Below are 24747 nucleotides of genomic sequence, written 5' to 3'. Positions count from 1 at the left end.
AGGCCATCGTCATTGTCATTGAATAGATCAAACCATTTTACTAAAGAACACAGTTTTCTAGATTCTCTAGAGAGATAAGAGTGAGAGAAGAGAAGAGAAGATCCAAAAGCGTGGGAAAATCGAATTAGGGTTTTCTGAAAATGGTTGATACTGTTGACAAATTAGGTTACTTCCAAGCGATTACAGGTCTCGAAGATGCTGATTTGTGTACTGAGATCCTTCAAGCTCATGGTTGGGACCTAGAACTAGCAATCTCTTCATTCACATCTTCTGATCAAGACGCTTCGTCTTCCGCCGTCGATGGTGGTGGTAACAATCGCGATCACGATCACAATAACGCCACCGTGACTCCTGATTATCCACCTCGCGGGATCGTTGACGATACAGAGCTTGTTATGCGTGATGATGGAGGAGGAAATCGAGGTCCAGGAGTTGCGTGGAGGATTATTACTTTACCGATTTCGATTGTTTCTGGTAGCTTAGGGTTAGTTTCTGGAGCGATCGGGTTAGGTATTTGGGCCGCTGGTGGTGTTTTATCGTATTCTCTTGGTATGTTAGGGTTTAGATCAGGGAGAGGTGGTGGTTCGGAATCGGCTCGGCTTGTTTCGGTTTCTTCTGCTGTTGGTGAAGCGATGGAGTTTGTTGCTTTGTTTGATAGAGATTATGGGAGTAATAATGCTTTTAAGATTGATTTTGTTGTGGAAGGATTTATGGATGCGCTTCAGCGATCTAGGAGTTCGTTTAAGCTCTTGTTTGTTTACTTGCATTCTCCGGATCATCCTGATACACCTGTGTTTTGTGGTGGAACGCTTTGTAATGAAGCCGTTGTAGCGTTTGTTAATGAGAATTTTGTTTCTTGGGGAGGTAGTATTCGATCTAGTGAAGGGTTTAAGATGAGTAATAGCTTGAAGGCATCGAGGTTCCCGTTTTGCGCTGTGGTTATGCCTGCTGCTAACCAGAGAATTGCTCTTCTTCAGCAGGTAAAGATACAGTCTTAGATTCGAGAGGCAATTTATCAACTTTAGGTAGACTTGGTTATGAATCCGGTAATTAAATTGTTAGTCCTCTTAGGGAACTGCATTGGAACTGAATCCATTCTACTACCTTGTTGTTGAAGTGGTTAGTAGTAAAGGGGGAAAGGATAGTTGTTTGATTCTGCTTTCATCTGTGAGCCGTCATTTCATACATTTGGTGTAAAGTTCTGATCCAGCTTTTGTGAGTTTAGTAGTGTGTTGTGTGGCAGGAGACGTAGTTCTTAAGTTTATCGTTCTTTGTTCTGTTTGTTTGTGACAGGTCGAGGGACCAAAATCTCCGGAAGAGATGCTTGCCATACTCCAGAGAATTGTAGAAGATAGCTCACCTACTTTGGTAACTGCTAGGGTTGAGGCGGAGGAAAGAAGAACCAATCTGCGTCTGAGAGAGGAACAAGATGCTGCTTACCGTGCTGCTCTTGAAGCCGATCAAGTATGTTTTCTGTTCTTTGTAGGCCTGTTCAGAATTGACAAGACTTTATGATTAGTCTACTGTCTAAATTTGTGGCGTCATTTGTTCTGCTGATTAGGCAAGGGAGCAACAGAGACAGGAGGAGAAAGAGCGTTTAGAGAGAGAAGCTGCTGAGGCAGAGAGGAAACTCAAAGAAGAAGAAGAGGCTCGGGAGAGAGCAGCGCGTGAAGCTGAAGAGAGACAAGCTGCTAGAGTGCGAATGAGACAAGAGAAAGCTCTTGCTCTTGGAGAAGAACCTGAGAAAGGCCCTGATGTTACACAAGTAAGTTCGCCTTCTTCCTTAGCCATTTATTACTTATCTTTTCTCACACAGTTTCGTAGCCTATGCAATTGCAAAGAACATTAATTATCTTTATTGATATTCATTTATGAGAGATACTAAACTTGGTGCCTCTTGAAAGTTTAGGTTCTATAATTGATACTCTTTGATCAAACGTCTGAAAATTTACCTTTCGACTTGGGACGGTCTGTTTTATGGTAGTCCGTATCCGTGAACCGTTTATCTACCCTCAAACGTAGATTTAAGTACGGGTTCCCAAATCTTAGGGCCTCTTTGATGATTTGATTCTATGGTTGATTCTCATTGATCAAACGTCGGAAAATTTGCGTTATTTTGACTTGGGTTTATGAGAATGTTTGTTAATGGTCTGATTTATTCTATTTCTGAACCGTTTGGTTTGGCCTGCAATGTAGGTGTTAGTTCGGTTCCCGAATGGAGAAAGAAAAGGGAGGATGTTTAAGAGCGAAACCAAGATCCAGACATTGTATGACTACGTGGATTCACTTGGACTCTTAGATACAGAAGAGTACAGCTTAATCACAAACTTCCCAAGGACAGTGTATGGGAGAGACAAAGAGTCAATGTCACTGAAAGACGCAGGTTTGCATCCTCAGGCAAGTCTCTTCATCGAGATCAACTAAAATTGCTGATTCTTCTGTTTCTTTCTCCTTTAGCCCCTCGTTAATTTTCAGTTTTTTCTCTATTTGAAATATATAGTTTGTTGCTTCAATGATACATTGGACGAGATATTACATATATAATATACGTACACATATATTCAGAAGTTGCGTCACATGTTTATATGTTTATTTCTTTAAAAACATGAGGTTTCCAATGGTACTTCCTCACATTCATACATACTAGATGTGTGTATTTGTTAAAGATTACAAAAGCACATATTAGGAAGAACAAACCCTTTTCACAAACTACAACAAACTCTGCAAAAGCAAGAAAGAGTAATAAGACCTTAGTTTGTATTGGAATTCCGAAACGTTTTAGAATAAGGGTGAATTTTGAATGTAGTCAGTTGAAAAGAGCTTGCTAATAATTTCAATTATAAGAGAAACCTACAACCCAAAATCTGCACAATCTCTCCGGCGATGGTCTTCCAATGCGACACCAGTGCTCTGACGTATTCCAGCTCGCCCTTTCTTCGTTTCCGGCATCGCTGCTTCAGTCTCAAAGTAAGAAGATAGATAAGCCTGATTGTTTGTTAGGTTTTTATTGTAGAAATTTAACTTCGATTAGTCAGCATATAATCGTAAACCGCTGAAGCAATGTGTCCTTATACCAAGCTCTCCAACTGTGGGAGAGTCTGTTAAATGGGTTAAAAGGTTTCATCTAAACCCAAGATACGTGTAAGCGTGAGAGTGAAGACAAGGAAGCTAAATCGATTAAAGTCTTATGTGCGGAAAGTTGGAAAGAGACTTCATCTTCATGCGTAGTATATATGAGGGACAAGGGTCGTCAATCCACTTATCGAATTGGTTTTGAGTTAGAACCTTATGAAATTTAACATCTTCTCCTTCTTTACTCAATTCAATTTGGGGAGAGATCACATTGTAGATAAAGAAAGGAACTCAAGATTGAGTTCATATCTAGTGTATTTTGGGAAGACCAGCGAGCGGTAGGATTCCAAAGAACTCGTTAAGTCTACTAATCGCTTTCTTTTGCATGTCTGAACACAAACAGTGATTGAGAGCGAAAGTGAGAGTCAGGTTTAACACACTCAAACAACGTAAATGATTTACTGCATCTATTCTACGCCATAAACAAAGTCAAACATTTTTTTTTTTTTGAAAGTCAAAACAGTTGTTTTTATTTCTACTTTTGTAACCTATTATAATTTAACCCGTGGTACACCACGGGCAAATATTTTATTTATATATATATATATATATATATATTAATATTAAATTTTACGGTTTTAGTTTAGTATTAAAGTTATATAATTTATATTAATGTTGTAAAAAAAAATTAGTGATGATAAAATGATCAAATAAATATTCAATTTGTGTTATATCAATCCAAACCCGTCCTGCTATATTTCATATCAATCCAAATCCGTCCCGCTACATTTTTCGTCTCATGATATTTTAATTTTTTAAAAAGTTTAAATATTAGTTGTGGAATTAGTTGTGATTGTGATTTTATGCCGAAAAAGTTATGGACTTTTAATTCCGTGGAATATTCAAACCAAGATAAGGAATGTGTTTAGATGCACATATAATTGGGTTTGCTCATTTTACGGGATCGTAAATGTATTTTGGTTTGTTTCACAGTGTTTGTTTTAATTTATTGCCGAAATTTATACAAATAATTGAAATAGTTCAAATTTTGGTTGTTTAAGATTTAGTGAATATTGTAGGTGAAATAAAGAGAAGATAATTTATTGTGTTTTACGTGACATATGTGATTGCCATATATTTCGAATCTTTTTGGTTTGTTACACAATTAATTACCGTAAAAAGATTCAAACCATTAATTAAAAAAAAATTCAAATAATTAAAATTTAGTGGCAACCATTGTAAATAAGTCCAAATTCAAGATTTATTTCACAAAATGGCTGCAAAAATGTATATGTAGATTTAAATTCTCATCAATGACTGACAACAGGTGCAAGTTTATGGATAAAAATTAATTAATCGATCTGATTGTTGCAAAGAACGAAAATGACATAGTCATTATAATCATGTCTACAACTAATGCTAATTATAAAATGGTTTTCTTCTTTAGTTGTCTCTACTTTGAGTTTGATCCTTTAATTGAATTAAAAAGTCCATATAAGTTGATCTTTGTTACTAATGTATAGAATTACAAATGATTTAATGTTGAATAATATGTATTCGGTGGAAACATATTTTAAAAACGTGAACAATAACAGTATAGGTCGATCTCTTTTAGAGGGAAGATGCTCGGTCTGTAATCATAATACGGATTAGGTTAGTCATATCTAGGGCCGTGCCATCGTCAAAGAATTTGAAACATTGGCATCCATTTTTTTTTTAAAACTTAAGGGCATAATATTTTATAACTTTGAATGTTTTATGGTAGTAGAGGTAAGTAAGCATGGTCTTCTAAATATATTTAAGCAATTATATATACAGTAATTATTAATTAGGCTAAAAAGAAAGGTTTGTTTGGTTAATCTCTGGTTACATTATGATGGTTCAAGTTGATTTTAGTGACAAAACTTTTCTCTCTATAGTTTTTCTATCAATTTTTTTCTGCTTAGATAAAATTACTTAAGTTTCCCTAATATATATATATATATACTTTGTTTGTTTTTTAAAAAAATTACACTCAACTTTTTAATTAATTAGAGCACTATTTTTTTCGCTTCCTCTATCCGCTAATGTTAGCACGGGTCTGGACTCATATCTCCTCTTTAAAATCAATCAGGTTCTAATTTTTAGAAAATATAAACTTACTTACATGTGAACTTTACAGATTTGAAATTATCATTACTCTCATGCACGTGTAGAGAATAGATCAGATCAAGTCAGCTGCTCCATAGCAAAAGATTGAAGGAGCTCTACGGGCTCTTAACGATGGATGTTATTGTCGTCGCTCTCATTTGCGAATGAAAATGACAAAGTCATTGAAGACCAATGAAAATAACATAGCCACGCATCACTTACATCTTTCATAATCTTTAATATTTTTAGGAATCTCAGTATATAAAAACAATAAGACGGCTGTCGATCGTGGCTGATTTAAATTAATACTGTGACAACTTGGACTCATTTAAAAAATATATAAGTTGAGGAATTAGTAGTTATTTTTCTTTAATTGTATCATCTCTTAAGATCTTATTTCCAAATTTGTAGAAAATCTCATTAAGCTTCCTAGGTTAGTTTTTTTGTTTGGGGTTATATTTCCTTGATTCGTTGGTTGGTTGAATTGTGAATCTCTCTTTCTCTGTCAAATGCAAGATGGGTAGTTGTATCTCTCTCCAAATATCATGTGATCAAGTGCTCACTCGTGCATATAGTTGTTTTTTTAGCCTAGGCAATTATATTCACAAACTCAAGGATAATATAGTGGCTCTTGAGAAAGCCATTGAAGATCTCACAGCCACACGAGATGATGTGTTGAGAAGGGTGCAAATGGAAGAAGGAAAAGGTCTAGAGAGGCTCCAACAAGTCCAGGTATGGCTCAAGAGAGTCGAGATTATTCGAAACCAATTCTATGACTTGTTAAGTGCTCGTAATATTGAAATTCAAAGATTGTGTTTTTATAGTAATTGTTCAACGAATTTAAGCTCGAGTTATACGTACGGTCAACGTGTGTTTTTGATGATAAAGGAAGTTGAAAATCTCAATTCTAATGGATTTTTTGAGATAGTAGCTGCTCCAGCTCCAAAACTTGAGATGAGGCCTATTCAACCAACCATTATGGGTCGGGAAACAATTTTTCAAAGGGCTTGGAATCGTCTTATGGATGATGGAGTCGGAACTATGGGTCTATATGGTATGGGGGGAGTAGGCAAAACCACCCTTCTCACGCAGATTCACAATACGTTACATGATACAAAGAATGGGGTTGACATTGTGATTTGGGTTGTGGTGTCTAGTGATCTACAAATCCACAAGATTCAAGAAGATATTGGCGAAAAATTAGGATTTATAGGTAAAGAATGGAACAAGAAACAAGAAAGCCAGAAGGCCGTTGATATACTCAATTGCCTAAGCAAGAAGAGATTTGTGTTGCTTTTGGATGACATATGGAAGAAAGTGGATTTAACAAAGATTGGAATTCCGAGTCAGACAAGAGAAAACAAATGCAAAGTAGTATTCACCACTCGTTCTCTAGATGTATGTGCACGCATGGGGGTTCACGATCCAATGGAAGTTCAATGTTTGTCAACAAATGACGCATGGGAGTTGTTCCAAGAAAAAGTTGGACAAATATCTTTAGGAAGCCATCCAGATATTCTTGAACTTGCCAAAAAGGTTGCTGGAAAATGTCGTGGCTTACCATTGGCACTCAACGTCATTGGCGAAACCATGGCAGGCAAGAGGGCGGTGCAAGAATGGCATCATGCAGTTGATGTTTTAACTTCATATGCTGCAGAGTTTTCTGGCATGGACGACCATATCCTTCTGATTTTGAAGTATAGCTATGACAATCTAAATGACAAGCATGTTAGGTCTTGTTTCCAATATTGCGCTTTATATCCTGAAGATTATTCAATAAAGAAGTATAGATTGATAGATTATTGGATATGCGAGGGATTCATTGATGGTAATATAGGCAAGGAAAGAGCTGTAAATCAAGGTTATGAGATACTTGGTACTCTTGTCCGTGCATGTTTATTGTCCGAGGAAGGAAAGAACAAATTAGAAGTGAAAATGCACGATGTGGTTCGTGAAATGGCTCTTTGGACATTATCTGATCTTGGGAAGAATAAAGAGAGATGTATTGTTCAAGCTGGATCCGGGTTACGTAAAGTACCAAAGGTTGAGGATTGGGGAGCTGTGAGAAGGTTGTCACTGATGAATAATGGGATTGAAGAGATATCTGGCAGTCCTGAGTGTCCTGAACTCACAACTCTCTTCCTCCAGGAAAATAAATCACTGGTACATATCTCGGGTGAATTCTTCCGGCATATGCGAAAGCTAGTTGTTTTAGATCTATCAGAAAACCACCAGCTCGATGGATTGCCAGAGCAAATATCGGAGTTGGTCGCCTTGAGATATCTCGATTTGTCACATACAAACATAGAGGGGCTGCCTGCTTGTCTCCAAGATTTGAAAACATTAATACATTTGAATTTGGAGTGTATGAGGAGACTTGGGAGTATAGCTGGTATATCGAAGTTGTCGAGTTTAAGAACACTAGGACTAAGAAATTCTAATATTATGCTAGATGTTATGTCAGTGAAGGAGCTGCATTTATTGGAACATCTAGAGATTTTAACCATAGATATTGTGTCAACTATGGTTTTGGAGCAAATGATTGACGCTGGCACTTTGATGAATTGTATGCAAGAGGTATCTATTCGTTGTCTCATTTATGACCAAGAACAAGACACAAAGTTACGTCTGCCAACTATGGATAGCCTTCGTAGTCTGACCATGTGGAACTGTGAAATTTCAGAGATAGAGATAGAGAGGTTAACATGGAACACAAATCCAACAAGTCCATGTTTCTTCAACCTCTCCCAAGTCATTATTCATGTTTGTTCTAGTCTCAAGGATTTGACTTGGCTATTGTTTGCTCCGAACATTACTTATCTCATGATTGAGCAGTTGGAGCAGCTACAAGAATTAATTAGTCACGCAAAAGCCACCGGTGTTACTGAGGAGGAGCAGCAACAACTGCATAAGATTATTCCTTTCCAGAAATTACAAATTCTACACTTGTCTAGTTTACCTGAGCTAAAGAGCATCTATTGGATTTCTCTGTCTTTTCCATGCCTAAGTGGAATCTACGTGGAAAGATGTCCAAAGCTGAGAAAACTTCCATTGGATTCTAAAACTGGTACCGTTGGAAAGAAGTTTGTCCTACAATACAAAGAAACAGAATGGATCGAGAGTGTTGAATGGAAGGATGAAGCCACTAAACTCCATTTCTTACCATCAACCAAACTGGTGTATATCCTCTCCTAGCTCCATTCTCTCTCTGTTTGATCAAAACAAATAATATAAATAATGTATTAGCACTAACGAAATCTTTTCTTTGTCAGTTGATTTAGCTCTTTGGTTACTCCTAAGACAGCCTGTAGGCCGTAGGACAAGCCGGTTTTTCAAGAACCATATCAGACGACACAAACTGTCTTACACTATGAACATCAAGCAAATGTAACCAACTTTCTGTTTTCTTTCCTACCACTGGATTGTATTTTATATTTCCTCTCCCACCGTCTCTTTTGTTCTGCAACTTTTCTTTATCTTTCCTATTTTTTTCAAACAAGATCTTCCCTATTTATTACAGTCAAATCTTTAAGTGATCCAACATCAATTTTCTTCCAAAAATTTAAAAATCTATCCCGGCCTGCAATTTCTTTCACTATGTTAAGTCTTATGACAAGTATCTATAAAACACCACGTTTAAAACTACTGTTTAAGAAAATATACAAATCAAGTCAACTATTAAGACATGTAAACATAATTGAAAGTTTAAAACTATCAAATCACATGTGATCCCAGATTCTTCACATGGTAGCTAGGCCTAGGCTCACCTTCTAATAGAAGTAGCAAATGGAATTTATCAATTATGTGATCTCAGATCCCATACATATTATTATTATAGGATCTCGAAGATAAAGTAAACAGAGAGAGGTAACAAACATAAGAAAAAATCTATTAGATTTAGTTGGTGACCAAATGATGTTAGTCAACAAGTGGTTATCAATTTGCTTAACACATTTTTTTCTTGTAAACTGCAAAATTTGCACAAACTAATTTCTTGACCACTCCGGTTTAAGAAGATTGGTTTGAGTCTTTGTCTCTCTGAGAAATAAACAAGAAAAGGACATGAAAGGTATTCGATCTGCCAACGTGACATTGTGAGAATGGGTAATATAAATTCCAAATAAGATTCTCTCTTAATTTGGATTATCCTCCTCCATATGTAATATAATTTGGAATCTCGTGATTGCTTTTTTTTTTCTATTTGTAAGGTTTCATTTAGAAACAGAAATAATTTGCATCCCAACTTAGATACTACTAACCTTATATGGGCTTATTTGGTAGATAGGCAAAACTTTTACAAAAAGTTGTAAATAAATTATTTGTCTTACATGCTTTAAATAAATATTAAATTGTATGTTATCGAATAGATGATAAATTTGTTAAAAACTTAAAATCGTCACAAAGCCCATTGTTATAAAATTTAAAATATATATTTCTTCCAACTTAGGGGGTGTTATTGGTTCCAAATTATAAGGAATTTTGATGATTTCAATCAAATCCTAGAAAGTAAAGAAATGAAAGATTTTAAACGATTGTTAGAGAGTATTTTATAATCTTGTTGATTAGTTTTTCATAATCTTGTAAAGTTTCTCTAACAATCTCTTTATTTTGATAATACTTTTCATGACTTTCCATGACTTTATTTTGTGAAGAAAAATGTAGAAAGTCATGAACCAATAACATAATAATTTAAATCATTAACAATCATTAACAATCAAAGATTCTTTTGTTTTAATTGAATAACACAAAACTTTTAATGACTTTATAAGAGTATGAATCTAATAACCAAAATTTATGAAGATTTTAGATTACTTTTTACAAATCTTAAATGAATAACACAAAAATTTAACATACTTTTAAAAAATCTTGATTGAATAACAATAGATTTTACATAACAGTTTAAATCACTAAAACTTTTTTAAAATCATAAACGAATAACACCCCCTTAGTAAACATATATACATATGAGGAAAGAAAGATATATTAAATTAAGACTCTGCATGGGTAGCTTTAATATTTGTTTCAACAACGAATACAAACCAACCATAAGATTAGAGATGATAGACCAATAACCCTTAAAAATATGAAATATCGTTTTGTCCTTTTACCCTTTTAGTTATAATAGAAAAGACATGAAATAGTGTATAGCTAAATTTTTGTAAGACTTTGATGTTAAAAGAAATTTTATGTAGACAAGAAAATTATCTTAGCAAAACGAAAGTAATAAGTTTGAAGGAGGATACAAATGTTTATAATTGAATGAAAATCTATTGAAAACAAAACTACTTTAATGTCAAAAATTAAATAAGAAGTAAATATACAATAGACAGTTGTTGGATATTATTATTTCAAATGGGCCAACTCTTCAAGACGTGAAGAAGACTAGAAGATAGCTTTGTCAGATTCACATCTCCCCAAAAAAAAAACAGAGCAAGAAGAAGAAGAAGAAGACAACCATGGAAGAATCAGAACAAGTTCTTCCTCTATGTAACAACAATTCTCAAACTTATAATATTTTTTCTTATAATTTCAATTGTACTAACAAACATTTTTCGAAACAGTAACAAACCCAAAAGATCTGACAAACCCATCATATGCGTCATCATCTTCATCTTCATCTGAACCAAGAGATGAAACAGAGGATCTTCTTTTACCAATCTCCGACGAGAATGAGGAGGAAGAAGAAGAGAACTCACCAATCCGACAAGTAGCACTCACTGTTCCGACAACAGATGATCCTTCATTACCTGTCTTAACATTTCGCATGTGGGTCTTAGGAACTCTCTCTTGCATCCTCTTGTCGTTTCTCAATCAGTTCTTCTGGTATAGAACAGAACCTCTCACTATCTCTGCCATCTCCGCTCAAATCGCCGTCGTACCACTTGGTCGTCTCATGGCTGCTAAAATCACCGATAGAGTCTTCTTCCAAGGATCAAAGTGGCAGTTTACGTTGAATCCAGGTAATCCAAAATAATTGACTTTTTGTTTTTGTTTCTTTCAACCATTAAACCGTTGAAAAAATCGATTTTGAACCATTCTTTATTTTGTATAAATTACGAAAAATTAGTTTTAAATATTTTGTTTGATTGGTTTCAGGTCCGTTTAATGTGAAAGAGCATGTGTTGATCACTATTTTCGCTAACGCGGGAGCTGGATCTGTTTACGCAATACACGTTGTTACCGTGGTCAAAGCGTTTTACATGAAGAACATAACGTTCTTTGTGTCTTTCATCGTTATCGTTACCACCCAAGTTGGTATTCTTAACCCTTTTGATTTTGATCGAGTTTATGGTTTCTGATTAGTTTAAGTGTGAATGATGTTTAGGTGTTAGGTTTTGGATGGGCTGGAATATTTAGGAAATACCTTGTTGAACCGGCGGCGATGTGGTGGCCGGCGAATCTTGTTCAAGTCTCACTATTTAGGTAAATAATACAGTCAATAATCACTAGAGTGTGTTTCACGTTTTAGCTCAAGTTTTCGATATTTTCTATATACAATACAAACAAAAGTAAAGGGGGAAATAATTGTGTTTTAGCCAAATGTCATAAAAATTGAAGATGCCATACAATAATAAATATTAGATAAAATATTCCATTCCCACCAATTTTTTTTATTTTTTTTTATTTTTATAAATAAAATAAAATAATCTTTGAATATAATATGGAGACCAATATTTTTCATTGTAATATGGTGGGCATATACTGTTTTTGTAAATTGTAAAGTAAGAGAAACATGAAATTTTTCTTTTTCAATTTGTATTAGCTTTAGAATGTGATGTGTTTTTTTTTGTTGAACATGTAAAATAAAAAAAAATGTCATGGGACCAAGTTTTATCATATGTCTTCGAAAATAAACATCATGATATGTTTTTCTGATAAAGACATTTTCGTACGTAACTACTAGAAATATATTCATTTTTCTTATTTATGTGGTGTAGGTTATACAAATGGATTATATTTTCGTATAACTGGCTTGTTGAATCTAACCAAATTGAACATAACCACATTTAGAAGCAAGAGACATAAATATGTCTCTATTCTTTAACAAACAAAAATCGACATATAATTCTATCTAACATATTGATGTTGTCGTTGGCTAAATTGTCAGAGCTTTGCACGAGAAAGAAGAACGGACCAAAGGAGGGCTGACACGTACACAATTCTTCGTGATAGCATTCGTTTGCAGTTTCGCTTATTATGTCTTTCCGGGCTACTTATTTCAGATCATGACGTCGTTGTCGTGGGTTTGTTGGTTCTTTCCATCATCAGTTATGGCCCAACAGATCGGGTCTGGTCTTCACGGGTTAGGTGTTGGGGCCATAGGACTTGACTGGTCAACCATTTCCTCTTACTTGGGTAGTCCACTCGCTAGTCCATGGTCAGTCCAAACTCATCCCGGTTTACTCATTTCACTAAGTTATTAAGTCATAAGAGTATGAAGATGGGTTGGAGATGGTCTAATAAGTCATAAAAGTATGGGTCAAGATAAACCGAAATTGGTTTATAATCATACATTATCCGGTTTATGAGCCGAAAAAACAAACCGAATAACCAAATAACCGGGAACGGTTTTGGGTTTGGTTAGGTTCAATTTAGTTTGGTAATTGGTATTGCAATAATAAAAATGCTTTCTATGTTTTTTTAACAGGTTTGCTACGGCTAATGTGGGTGTGGGATTTGTGCTGGTGATATATGTCTTGGTACCAATATGCTATTGGCTCGATGTGTACAAGGCCAAGACCTTCCCCATATTTTCGAGCTCACTTTTTTCGAGCCAGGGTTCAAAGTACAACATCACATCCATTATAGACTCTAATTTCCACCTTGACCTCCCAGCCTACGAGCGTCAAGGCCCTTTGTATCTTTGCACTTTCTTCGCCATTAGTTACGGTGTTGGTTTTGCCGCTTTAAGCGCTACCATCATGCATGTTGCTCTCTTCCACGGAAGGTATAATAAAGCTCATACATAACAATGTATATCAAAATAAGCTCTTATGAACTATATGTATATATGTAAGGATTTGGATCATCAATGGTTTTTTTTAGCTCGCTTCTGTAATGTCTTTTAATGGATATGTTTTTAGGGAGATATGGGAGCAGAGTAAGGAGAGTTTTAAAGAAAAGAAATTGGATGTACACGCGAGGCTAATGCAAAGGTACAAACAAGTTCCAGAGTGGTGGTTTTGGTGCATACTCGTTACCAACGTTGGAGCCACAATCTTTGCTTGTGAGTATTACAATGACCAACTTCAATTACCATGGTGGGGTGTTCTATTGGCATGTACCGTCGCCATTATCTTTACACTTCCTATCGGTATCATCACCGCCATCACCAATCAGGTAAAAAACCATATCTAAATTGAATACCTATATAATTTGTCTCAAATTATTTGGAGATTTAGTGCAAATTCATATTAAAAGTATGTTTAATGTTTTTGTAGGCGCCAGGATTGAACATTATTACAGAATATATCATAGGATATATCTATCCAGGATATCCAGTTGCAAATATGTGCTTTAAAGTATATGGATACATAAGCATGCAACAAGCCATCACGTTTCTTCAAGACTTTAAGCTTGGTCACTACATGAAGATACCACCTAGAACCATGTTCATGGCACAGGTTATACAATCTCTATTTTAATGTCAACTAGTTTATACGACTCTCTTAATGTTATTATTGTTAGTTATAATTTGTTCATGATTTATTGGTTTCAGATTGTTGGAACACTCATCTCATGTTTTGTTTACCTCACAACGGCTTGGTGGCTAATGGAGACCATCCCCAACATATGTGATTCGGTTACTAACTCGGTTTGGACATGTCCATCGGATAAAGTCTTTTATGATGCATCGGTGATATGGGGACTTATTGGACCTCGTAGAATCTTTGGAGATCTTGGTTTATACAAATCCGTTAATTGGTTCTTCCTTGTGGGCGCTATAGCCCCTATTCTTGTATGGTTAGCTTCAAGGATGTTTCCTAGACAAGAGTGGATCAAGCTTATAAACATGCCGGTTCTTATAAGCGCGACAAGCTCGATGCCGCCCGCAACAGCCGTGAACTACACAACATGGGTTCTTGCTGGATTCTTATCCGGATTTGTTGTGTTTAGGTACAGGCCAAATCTATGGCAGAGGTATAATTATGTTTTGTCAGGAGCATTGGATGCTGGATTAGCATTTATGGGTGTGTTGCTTTATATGTGTTTGGGACTTGAGAATGTGAGTTTGGATTGGTGGGGAAATGAGCTTGATGGTTGTCCTTTGGCCTCTTGTCCAACCGCGCCTGGTATTATTGTTGAAGGATGCCCGCTTTATACGTAAAACGCGTTTGCGCGGCGAAGGCATTTCCAATGCTAAAGTTTGGTGGTTGGATTTGGTACCTATGTTTGTAAAGATCATTTTTTACATTCATTCTCATATTCAGTGTGTGAGATTGCTGTGTATAGTAAGGATGATTCATTAGTAGGGTGGGGTATTTATTCAATTATTCGGATTGATTATTTCAGTTTCTTTTAAGTCGGTCTTGAGTTTTTGAAAATTCATAATCAATTGAAACGTTTTTTATTGCCTAGTTCGGTTCAATTTTGGTTAGATTTCAGTTAGGTTTCAATATAGTAATTAGTAACTCGTAATGAGTTTATGCGTACCCAATTTGGATAACTGTATATCCACAACAGATTAACTGAAAGAAAAATTTGGTTTTGACTTTTGATTGGTAACTTTGTACCACAACCGTAAAAAATATATTTACATGCCAAAGCGTGATAAAAACACAATGGTATTTAAGATCTTTCAAAAGAATACTACAACTATTACCATTATTAGTATAAACGATATATCTCAACACCCATATATCTTATAAATTGTCTCTTCTTAGTAATTTTTTTTTTATTAGTACGAAGTATTTATACCATTTTCAAAATTGGTACAACGGTTACATAGGAAACAAAGAAGGTTAAGAGACCAAAATCTACAACTAAAAGAACTACTAAAACAATAGAAAATACGAGGAAAGCACGCATAAAAACAACCGCCAATAGTGTAAGGAAGAAACATCGATTATGAACCGTGAAGCTAGAACATTTGCATGGACAACACCAAAGAAACTCGAGTCCTCATCAAATATAAACGAATATAAATTTTAAGATGGTTCAAAACAATACTACCACTTTATTCGTATAAACGATTATATATATTTCAACACCAAATATATCTTATAACTTGTTGTTTCTTCTTAATTATTGGTAAATATGTTTTGGTTTTCGGTAGTAATAAATTTTTTTTTGGTATGAATGTTAAGTTTTATACTATTTTCCATCTGAGAGGTTTTTACAAAGATAAATAAGTAGCAGATATAAGACAAAAAAACTACAAACGAAATTAAAAAACAACAAAAGACACAAAAAAAAAACAAAAAACATAAGCAAAAACAAACACTAAAGACTCAAAGAAAAAACACCATTTTCGAACCGTGAAGTTCATCAATTTGCGGGGCAAGGACGGCCTTCTCTTCTATCACATTGGCACCAATATAGTCCTTGTTTCCTTGCCTATCGTCATCGCACCGGCAACTAGAAATAGTGTTGAGCACTTGTTTGGAAAATGATAACTTACTTTCAATTTCACTAAAACAAAACTTAGCTCTGTCGGTCCCACATTTTCCGTATGTATGCAGTCCAATCGGACATCGTTTTTTTTTCGCCTGACCTATTTTCGAATTAATAAAAAATAATAATTGTATATAAAATTTTAGTTAAACAATTGACAATATACGATTAAATCAAAGGCCTTAATATTTTTCTAACACCATCTTTTCGACAGAAATAAATATGTTTTCATCTCTTGAATAAAGTATTAAACCTACCTTTAACATGATTCATAACGAGAAATATGAGAAAACAGAAAACTATAGGTGAAGTAGCATGTCTCATGATTCAATTTTCTTAAATTTTTTTTTTAATAAAAGGGTTTTTATCTTGCTTGTGAGAAAGGCAGTTGTTTTTTAATAAATATACTTAACACATACTAAAAATAGTTTTTGTTAAATTAGAAAAAGAAAGAGAAAACTTGAAATGGAAAAGAATTGTGGCATGGAAAAGTCAACGAGATAGAAAAGGTGTGTGGTTTTTGGATAAATTCTTCTTGAAAAAGTTTACTTGTAAATTTATTCTTAGTTTTGGTGTGTGTTGTATGAGTTTATACTTTTTAAAATTTTTGGTTGAATATGTTAACCCATATAAATACAAAAATTTATTGCAGCAAAAATATGTGGTTGGTATGAAAACCTAATTGAAATAAAATTAAAGTTGAGATTTTTTTTTATTTGTTGATTTGATAGATGAATCTATTGAATAGACATAAATATTAGTAAAATACACAATACGAACAATTATGATAAAAAAAACAAGAACAAAATATTTTGAAATTCTGGCAACATATGCGAACCTAAAAAAAAGGTACAGAAAAATTATAATGAGTAGATTTTACATTTACAAAAAAAGTTTATAAATACAAAAAATTATGGTTATAAAACACAATTTTTGGAGAAGTGCTTTTATAGTCCAAAGAAAATTTAGGAAAATCCCAATTTTTAAGTTTTTGTTTGAAAAATAATTTACCCATTTTTCTCTTTTAAAATATATTTTTTAAAATATAAAAAGAATATAAAATTACAAAAATATCTTTACTAAAATTTACTAACAATTTAAAAACATTTCTATTTAAAACAAAAATTAGCTTCTTTTTTTGTTGTCGATATCAAAAAAATTGGTTCACGGTTTTTTTTTCTTTTTCACGAATTATATTGATACTAGATAAGGCCCGCCTAAATAGGCGGGTGTATGATATAAATTTATTTAAATATTAACAGTAATATTTAAACTTTATATAGTAAATAGTAATCAACACACTTTTTCTAATATTTAATGTAGTAATTTTTGTATTACATAAAATTTTAATCATACACATTCAATTTTACTTATATTTTAACTATCTATTTCATCATAATAAACTATTTTGTTATTTATAATATAAAAACTACATTCGGACACTCTGTGAAAACGACATCCCGTTTGTATCCTCTAACAATGTCGGACTTACAACTGTTGGACAAACATCAAATAAATATAAACCGAGCAGTAATTAAAACGCATAGTTTGCTAATCCATTTACTATGCGATTAGCTTTACTATACACATGAGTAACTCGGACTATGCAGTCCCTATACACTCCATCTTATTAATGATATTTGAATTTTAAATAGTAACGTAACTCTCATACTTTTTCAGTATGTAATTTTGTATTTTTTTAAACCAAATTTCAATCTTACAAATTCGATTTTGCAATACAATTTAAATACCTATTTTATCATAATAAAATATATAATTTAATGATATACACTCCATCTTATTGTTAGTTTTTTTATATAATTTAATTATATACACTCCATCTTATTGTTAGTTTTACATTTTAGATAAGAAAATTGTAAGTTAAATATTTAGATATAAATATATTAATTAGTATATATAAATATCTTTTTTTTTTAGTTTCCTATTTTCTTTTAGGAAAAAGTAAAAAAAAATCAAAAACATGTCAAAATCTAAGATCGTTCAAATAACCACGTGTCATGATCTCGTGAGTTAGTAACTTTCAAAACTGTACTTTATATAATAAGATTTGAATTTCAAATAGTAACGTAACTCTCATACTTTTTCAGTATGTAATTTAGTATTTCTTTAAACCAAATTTCAATCTTACAAATTCGATTTTGCAATACAATTTAAATACCTATTTTACCATAATAAAATATATAATTTAATGATATACACTCCATCTTGTTGTTAGTTTTTTATATAATTTAATTATATACACTCCATCTTATTGTTAGTTTTACATTTTAGTTAAGAAAATTGTAAGTTAAATATTTAGATATAAACATATTAATTAGTATATATAAATATCTTTGTTTTTTAGTTTCCTATTTTCTTTTAGGAAAAAGTAAAAAAAAAATCAAACATATGTCAAAATCTAAGATCGTTTAAATAACCACGTGTCATGATCTCGTGAGTTAGTAACTTTCAAAACTGTACTTTATATAATAAGATTAGATTGGAAACGTTACAATACACATGAGAAAATAAAAGTTTAAACTTCAAGAAGACACCATGCTCGACCCATAACCTACGACAAGATAAGGAAGGAATTTTCCGATAATACATTGTAAAAACCAAACAAATCTTGTCTCGAGACTAAACGAAGCTCTCGAAGCTCACCATAAAGACTTCCCGCACAACAAATTATGAAGAGGGGCTTCTTCATAACTTATGGCAATAACAAGATAGTGGAACTTGGCCTTCTCAATAAATGCTTCTTTTTCAATGAGTGCCTTTGTCAAGGGTCTTCCGGATGAACCGTAAGATAATCGAGAACCACTTAGACGTTTTAACGCCACAACGATCAATAAATTAAGCAAACCATCATCTGCTACACGATGAGAGAAAACTCAAATATAATCAAAGTGCTCAACCCCAAACTAACAAAGATTAACTTAGTCGGGAAGAGAAGATTAGCCCAAACAAGGGAGACGGAAGTCCAAACGAGGGAGACAATTAAACCTAATCCTCTGATGTTACCATATCTCACAGAGACGAACTGATCAGAGCAACAAGTCGACACAAAAGAGGAATACATGAGAGACATTGGAGATACCGAGATATCGAGGAGGCGATCCAATGTTGCACAGATGCAGCTTTGGGAGAAAAGAAACGAGCCGTCAAGAGAGAAGCAAAAGCCTCCAAAGTCCGTCAAGACTCAGCGAAGAGAACCACCCGACAAAGACGACGTTGTGACTCCACTCTGTGACCACCGAACAAGAACGATGACCCAAGAACACCCTTGACCAACAGATCCTATAGATCTGAGTACCAAGACCCAACCTCATTAAATCTGCCCCACAACACCCACTATTCCAAAATGTAGAGCCTCGATGCTTCCACAAACAAAGAATACAAAGACAAGAAATGAAAAACTATGCAGAGAAACAAAGAAGGTGACTGACGCTGGTGCTATTTGAGCCTCCACGCGCTGGTCACTTTGTGTTAAAGCAGGAAGACGAGAGAAAAAAATATTATTTTAGGTCAACCTTGTCGATTTTTGCGATACTTAGAGCTTCGATTTTTAGGGTTAACGGTTCACCTCTGCTATATTTTTTTTATCAGAATTCAACTCCAACAAACTAAATCACTTTCCGTGATAAAGAAAAGAAAAGTGCAAAAATTTGGATTTTGTTGATCCAAAATAAAATACAAAGAACTGAAATCTTAAAATCATATACTAAACTAGTTGTTATTTGTAAATTTCTTATAACCCTTTCTTACATTTTTAAATTACCCTACATATAACTTTTTCTTACATTTTTAAAATATCCTACAATTATCTAACTAAACACCCAAAAATATTTTTACCGTTTTATGTTATCAACTTATCATCGTGTCCGACAAAAAAAAAAAAACTTATCATCGTGCTCCTTTACATTTTTCGTGACCTAAAACTGCTACGACATCGTTTTAGTGACTTACTTGCTAAAACCCTTTTTAACTTTCTTTCAAGCTAAAGACCTGCACAAACTCTCTCTCGAATTCTTTTGTTTCGAAGCCATGGAAACTGAATCTGATGACGCCACCATTACCGTCGTCAAAGACATGAGAGTTCGATTAGAGAATCGAATTCGAACCCAACACGACGCTCACTTAGATCTCCTTTCCTCACTCCAATCCATTGTTCCCGATATAGTCCCATCTCTCGATCTCTCACTCAAACTCATCTCTTCTTTCACGAATCGACCTTTCGTAGCTACACCACCATTACCAGAACCCAAAGTTGAGAAGAAGCATCATCCGATTGTTAAATTAGGAACCCAACTGCAACAATTACATGGGCATGATTCAAAATCGATGCTTGTTGATTCGAATCAGAGAGATGCTGAAGCTGATGGGTCTAGTGGGAGTCCTATGGCGCTTGTTAGAGCTATGGTTGCTGAGTGTTTGCTTCAACGTGTACCGTTTTCTCCTACGGATTCTTCTACTGTGCTTAGGAAGCTTGAGAATGACCAGAATGCTAGACCGGCGGAGAAGGCGGCGTTACGAGATTTAGGCGGTGAATGTGGACCGATTCTTGCGGTGGAGACCGCACTTAAATCGATGGCGGAAGAGAATGGTTCTGTGGAATTGGAAGAGTTTGAGGTTAGTGGGAAGCCTAGGATCATGGTTTTAGCTATAGATAGAACTAGATTGCTTAAAGAGTTACCAGAGAGTTTCCAAGGGAATAACGAATCGAATCGGGTTGTCGAAACGCCTAATTCAATTGAGAATGCTACTGTTTCTGGTGGCGGGTTTGGTGTTTCCGGGTCGGGTAATTTCCCGAGACCTGAGATGTGGGGAGGTGATCCTAATATGGGGTTTAGGCCAATGATGAATGCACCAAGAGGAATGCAAATGATGGGAATGCATCATCCAATGGGGATAATGGGTAGACCACCACCATTTCCTTTGCCTTTGCCGTTGCCTGTACCGTCGAATCAGAAGCTTAGAAGTGAGGAAGAGGATTTGAAAGATGTTGAGGCTCTTTTGAGTAAGAAGTCTTTTAAGGAGAAGCAACAGTCTAGGACAGGTGAGGAGTTGCTTGATCTGATTCACCGTCCAACCGCTAAAGAAGCCGCTACTGCTGCTAAGGTGAACTCAGTTAACTATAGTCTTTAGTTAAATACATGCTTTTTTAATACAAAACTATATGTGAATGTAAATGTGAGTATATAAGCTTTCAAAAGGAATTGAGGAGGAAAACACATAGTGTAGTTCACAGCAGACTAGATAAGTTGTTGATCCAAAGCTGTGTTAATTTGGCGTAGATAGCGGATTAGATAGTGTATGATTCGTGAACAAGTTCTGGAGAAAGCTATTAGCCATCTTAGTAGTTAGTATCCATAGTAGTTTGTTATCAAGATTATAGGGGAGCAGATACTATGCCATTTTGTGAAAAGCAGTAGGGTGAAAAGCAAAGAGCTATATAACTTAGATGTGTGTTTCTTCGGTTTGGATGCTGATAGTGATGCTCCTATGTGGCCATATGTTCTGAAAGCAAGGAGCCTTCTATTGAAAATAATCACCTTACGGATCTAGATGCTTAATGTTTATAAGCGTGTTTAACTAGTTATCACAACACTTGTGTGTTTTGTCTCTCAGTGTGGGGTGGGGTTGAAAGTTTTTGATACATAGTTTCTACTTTCTAGTTTCAATATCGATGTAGCGAAAGCAAAGATCTCTTTCCACAAAACTTGTGTGTTTGTTGTGACTTTCTCTCTTGGTATCTTGTGAGACCTGTCACTGTTTCTAGCCTCAACTCTTCTAGGTGTTATGTTTTGTTAGTTTTCATTTCATCTTCTAATAAACAGCTTGGATCTTGTGATTGACTGTTATATTTTTATGTTCCTTACAGTTTAAAAGCAAAGGAGGATCACAGGTTAAGTATTACTGTAGGTATTTAACTAAAGAGGATTGCCGTCTTCAGTCTGGTTCTCACATAGCCTGCAACAAGGTTTGAACCAACTCAAATTTACAATGTACATCTTATTTGATAGGAAATTCAGAATGTTATATTGTTAAGAATTCCATAGCGAACAAATTAGGATTGGTTTGCATGTCAAGTTTTTTGTTTGTTATTTTGTGAGGTTTATATTGATCTCCTGCTATGGTGTCTATGTTGCTTTGCTGAAATCTACTTAGTTTTTATGAATTCTGTATACTTTCAGAGACATTTCCGTCGACTAATCGCTTCACATACTGACGTTAGCCTAGGAGATTGTTCCTTTCTCGATACTTGTCGTCACATGAAGGTAACTTTTTTTTGGTCACAATTGTGTGATAGTACTTCGGTTAAGTGTAGATATATGGTAACAGAGCAACCATTATTTTGAATTTGGACAGACTTGCAAATACGTGCATTACGAGCTCGACATGGCTGACGCTATGATGGCTGGTCCAGATAAGGCATTGAAGCCTCTACGTGCTGATTACTGTTCTGAAGCTGAACTTGGTGAGGCACAATGGATTAACTGTGACATCCGTTCTTTTCGAATGGACATTTTGGGAACCTTTGGAGTTGTTATGGCGGATCCACCATGGGACATTCACATGGAACTTCCATATGGAACAATGGCTGATGACGAAATGCGAACTCTTAATGTTCCCTCGTTACAGACTGACGGTTTGATTTTCCTCTGGGTCACTGGTCGTGCTATGGAACTAGGCCGTGAATGGTACTTAGAAAAATCTCAACAAATTTTGTGTTCATGTGCTTTTCCACTCTAATGGAGTTTTTTTTTTTTTTTTAAGTTTGGAGCTTTGGGGATACAAGCGAGTGGAAGAGATCATATGGGTAAAGACAAATCAACTTCAACGTATTATTCGAACAGGAAGAACAGGTCACTGGCTCAACCATAGCAAAGAGCATTGTCTGGTTGGAATCAAAGGAAATCCAGAAGTGAACAGAAACATCGACACAGATGTGATTGTCGCAGAGGTTAGAGAAACAAGCCGGAAGCCAGACGAGGTTTGTCCATAATTACCCACATTTTTCCAAATCGTTTCGAATTAGTATGATTCTGGACTCTTGTGTGATGAGAATGCTTGTCAACCACCAGATGTATGCAATGTTAGAGAGGATCATGCCAAGAGCAAGAAAGCTCGAGTTATTCGCCCGTATGCACAATGCTCATGCCGGGTAAAGTTTTTGACCTTTTAACTGTCATATGATATTGTTGTCATGAATCTTATGAGTCTACTGTTGGTTATAGATGGCTATCACTTGGGAACCAGCTTAACGGTGTCCGATTAATAAACGAAGGTCTTCGAGCTCGGTTTAAAGCATCATACCCTGAAATAGATGTCCAGCCACCATCACCACCAAGAGCCTCTGCAATGGAAACAGACAACGAACCAATGGCTATTGACTCAATCACAGCTTAGTTCAATTCCAAAAAAAACAAAGCCAAATGTCTCAGCTTTGTTGGATTCATGTTGCTTTCGTTTTTGAAACATTTGTGGCATCATGATTTTGTAAATCTTTATGGAAAGTTAAAAGGAAACAACATTAACGAAATTTGAAATTTTGCTTATTCGCTCCAGTACTTCTCATCATCAACATCTTTATCATGTTCCGACGAATCCTCACTGTCCGATTCATTGACCAAACCCATCTTGAATCTCCTCACATCTTCAACAGCAGCATTCCTAAACAATCCAACATCAACAGCTCCGGCGACCATATGGTAACCACGTCCCCGAATCTCACCAGCTCCGTCGTGCGGCATCGCGAAACCCGACAAGTAAGCCCCGCCTTTCGCCGGATCAGTGGTCAGCACAGATTTCTCAGCCTTCTTCATCATCTCTCTCACTTTCTTATGTCCAGGATCCCACAAATACCCTAAACTCGCACTAAGATCCAACGGTCCCATTTGCACACAGTCAACACCATCAACGGCTGCGATTTCATCAGCTTTCTTCACTCCTTCACCTGATTCCACCTGGCACATAATCAGAATCTCCTCTGCGTAATTACTTAAATACCCTTCATCGATTCCGTAGTTAGAAGCTCTCACCACCGTGTGCGCCGATCCACGGATACCGTCGGGAGGAAACCGGCAATACGACACCGCTTTGGTAGCGTCTTTACGAGATTCGATCATTGGGAACATGATTCCTTGTGGACCTAGATCTAGAGCTTTTTTAGCCCAGGTTGGTGAGTTTTCCGGTAATCGGAGAATGGCTGATGTTCCGGCGGCGTTAAGAGCTCGAATACAATCCAAAGCTTCCGGTATACCTCCGGGACCATGTTCCATATCAACGACGACGTAATCGTAACCGGCGTGAGCAGCGATCTCGGCTAATGTCGGCGAGAAGGAGAGTAAAAAGAGACCGTAGAGAGTTTCTCCTCCACGGAGACGAGATTTCAAGGAGGTTTTGGATCGATTCGTGATCGCTTCCACGGCGGTGGCGGGTGAGTGATCGGCGGGAGATGAAGAGTATCGAATTGGAGTTAGGGTTTTGCGGGAAAATGAAACGGAGGATTTGATTGAGCTGAACTTTGAAGGAGATAATGATTTTCCGATTATCAGAGAAGATGGATTAAGAAGAGATGTCACATCTCTGGTGACGGTCACGGCGGCGGGGAAGATTGAAGCGGTGGCCATTGCGGTGAACTTGGGAAGTATCGAAGAAGTGGTAAAAGACAAAGTGTTTTTGCTTTCGTATGACCAAAACGAAATTAGTACTCACTTATTAGCGTTTTCGGGATAGAAACGTAGACTGCATGCTGTTTTTTCTTAGGAAACGAGAAAATATCATTTAGGGCTTTTACAAAAAGCCCGACTAGATTCTGAAGCCTTTTAATTAGCCCAACTTAATTTAGGGTTTCTACTTTTCTTTCTTGTTCTACAACCTTTATGAGTCGCAAAAGGTTTCTGAACATCCCTTGTATCAAAAACA

General features: G+C 35.5%; 6 protein-coding genes and 1 long non-coding RNA gene across 9 annotated transcripts; 5 read left to right on the top strand and 2 right to left on the bottom strand.

Annotated features, from left to right (window-relative positions):
- Positions 1–26: 26 nt before the first annotated feature.
- AT4G10790 (UBX domain-containing protein) lies at positions 27–2630 on the top strand. Its single transcript, NM_117147.4, has 4 exons — positions 27–980; positions 1294–1464; positions 1562–1765; positions 2197–2630. Exons 1-4 carry the CDS (start codon positions 141–143, stop codon positions 2422–2424), a joined length of 1443 nt encoding a protein of 480 aa, NP_192817.1. The 5' UTR covers positions 27–140; the 3' UTR covers positions 2425–2630.
- Positions 2631–5718: 3088 nt separating this feature from the next.
- Positions 5719–8716, top strand: AT4G10780 (LRR and NB-ARC domains-containing disease resistance protein; the record flags this gene model as incomplete). 2 transcript variants are annotated; one of them, NM_001340685.1, is made up of 2 exons in its annotated part: positions 5719–8379; positions 8475–8716. In NM_001340685.1, the coding sequence occupies 2 exons, from the start codon at positions 5719–5721 to the stop codon at positions 8481–8483; spliced, it is 2670 nt and encodes an 889-aa protein (NP_001328297.1). The 2 variants fall into 2 exon arrangements, with proteins under 2 accessions (NP_001328297.1, NP_192816.1); NM_117146.1 differs by lacking the exon at positions 8475–8716 and having other exon boundaries at positions 5719–8397.
- Positions 8717–10499: 1783 nt separating this feature from the next.
- OPT7 (oligopeptide transporter 7) lies at positions 10500–14778 on the top strand. Of its 2 annotated transcripts, NM_117145.3 has the most exons (9): positions 10500–10689; positions 10764–11162; positions 11299–11453; positions 11528–11625; positions 12311–12580; positions 12851–13150; positions 13287–13542; positions 13644–13826; positions 13922–14778. In NM_117145.3, the coding sequence occupies exons 1-9, from the start codon at positions 10659–10661 to the stop codon at positions 14528–14530; spliced, it is 2301 nt and encodes a 766-aa protein (NP_192815.1). In that variant the 5' UTR covers positions 10500–10658; the 3' UTR covers positions 14531–14778. The 2 variants fall into 2 exon arrangements, with proteins under 2 accessions (NP_192815.1, NP_001328829.1); NM_001340684.1 differs by having other exon boundaries at positions 10535–10689; positions 11299–11625; positions 13922–14772.
- An 875-nt stretch (positions 14779–15653) lies between these two features.
- SCRL21 (SCR-like 21) lies at positions 15654–16156 on the bottom strand (the record flags this gene model as incomplete). The annotated part of the gene is made up of 2 exons (NM_001036539.2): positions 16074–16156; positions 15654–15916 (listed from the first exon to the last, which is right to left on the bottom strand). Exons 1-2 carry the CDS (start codon positions 16138–16140, stop codon positions 15654–15656), a joined length of 330 nt encoding a protein of 109 aa, NP_001031616.1. The 5' UTR covers positions 16141–16156.
- A 3638-nt stretch (positions 16157–19794) lies between these two features.
- MTA (mRNAadenosine methylase) lies at positions 19795–23359 on the top strand. The gene is made up of 7 exons (NM_117144.4): positions 19795–20937; positions 21701–21799; positions 22014–22097; positions 22189–22520; positions 22597–22813; positions 22905–22984; positions 23058–23359. The coding sequence occupies exons 1-7, from the start codon at positions 19864–19866 to the stop codon at positions 23227–23229; spliced, it is 2058 nt and encodes a 685-aa protein (NP_192814.1). The 5' UTR covers positions 19795–19863; the 3' UTR covers positions 23230–23359.
- Positions 23237–24500, bottom strand: AT4G10750 (Phosphoenolpyruvate carboxylase family protein). The gene has a single exon (NM_117143.2). It carries the CDS (start codon positions 24450–24452, stop codon positions 23376–23378), a length of 1077 nt encoding a protein of 358 aa, NP_192813.1. The 5' UTR covers positions 24453–24500; the 3' UTR covers positions 23237–23375.
- AT4G05815 lies at positions 23332–23715 on the top strand. Its single transcript, NR_141918.1, has one exon. It is a non-coding gene; the product is annotated as an other RNA (long non-coding RNA).
- Positions 24501–24747: the final 247 nt, after the last annotated feature.

Source organism: Arabidopsis thaliana, chromosome 4 (assembly GCF_000001735.4).
Source record: "Arabidopsis thaliana chromosome 4, partial sequence".
NCBI classification, from domain to species: domain Eukaryota; kingdom Viridiplantae; phylum Streptophyta; class Magnoliopsida; order Brassicales; family Brassicaceae; genus Arabidopsis; species Arabidopsis thaliana.
This window is presented reverse-complemented; position numbering and strand designations above follow the sequence as displayed.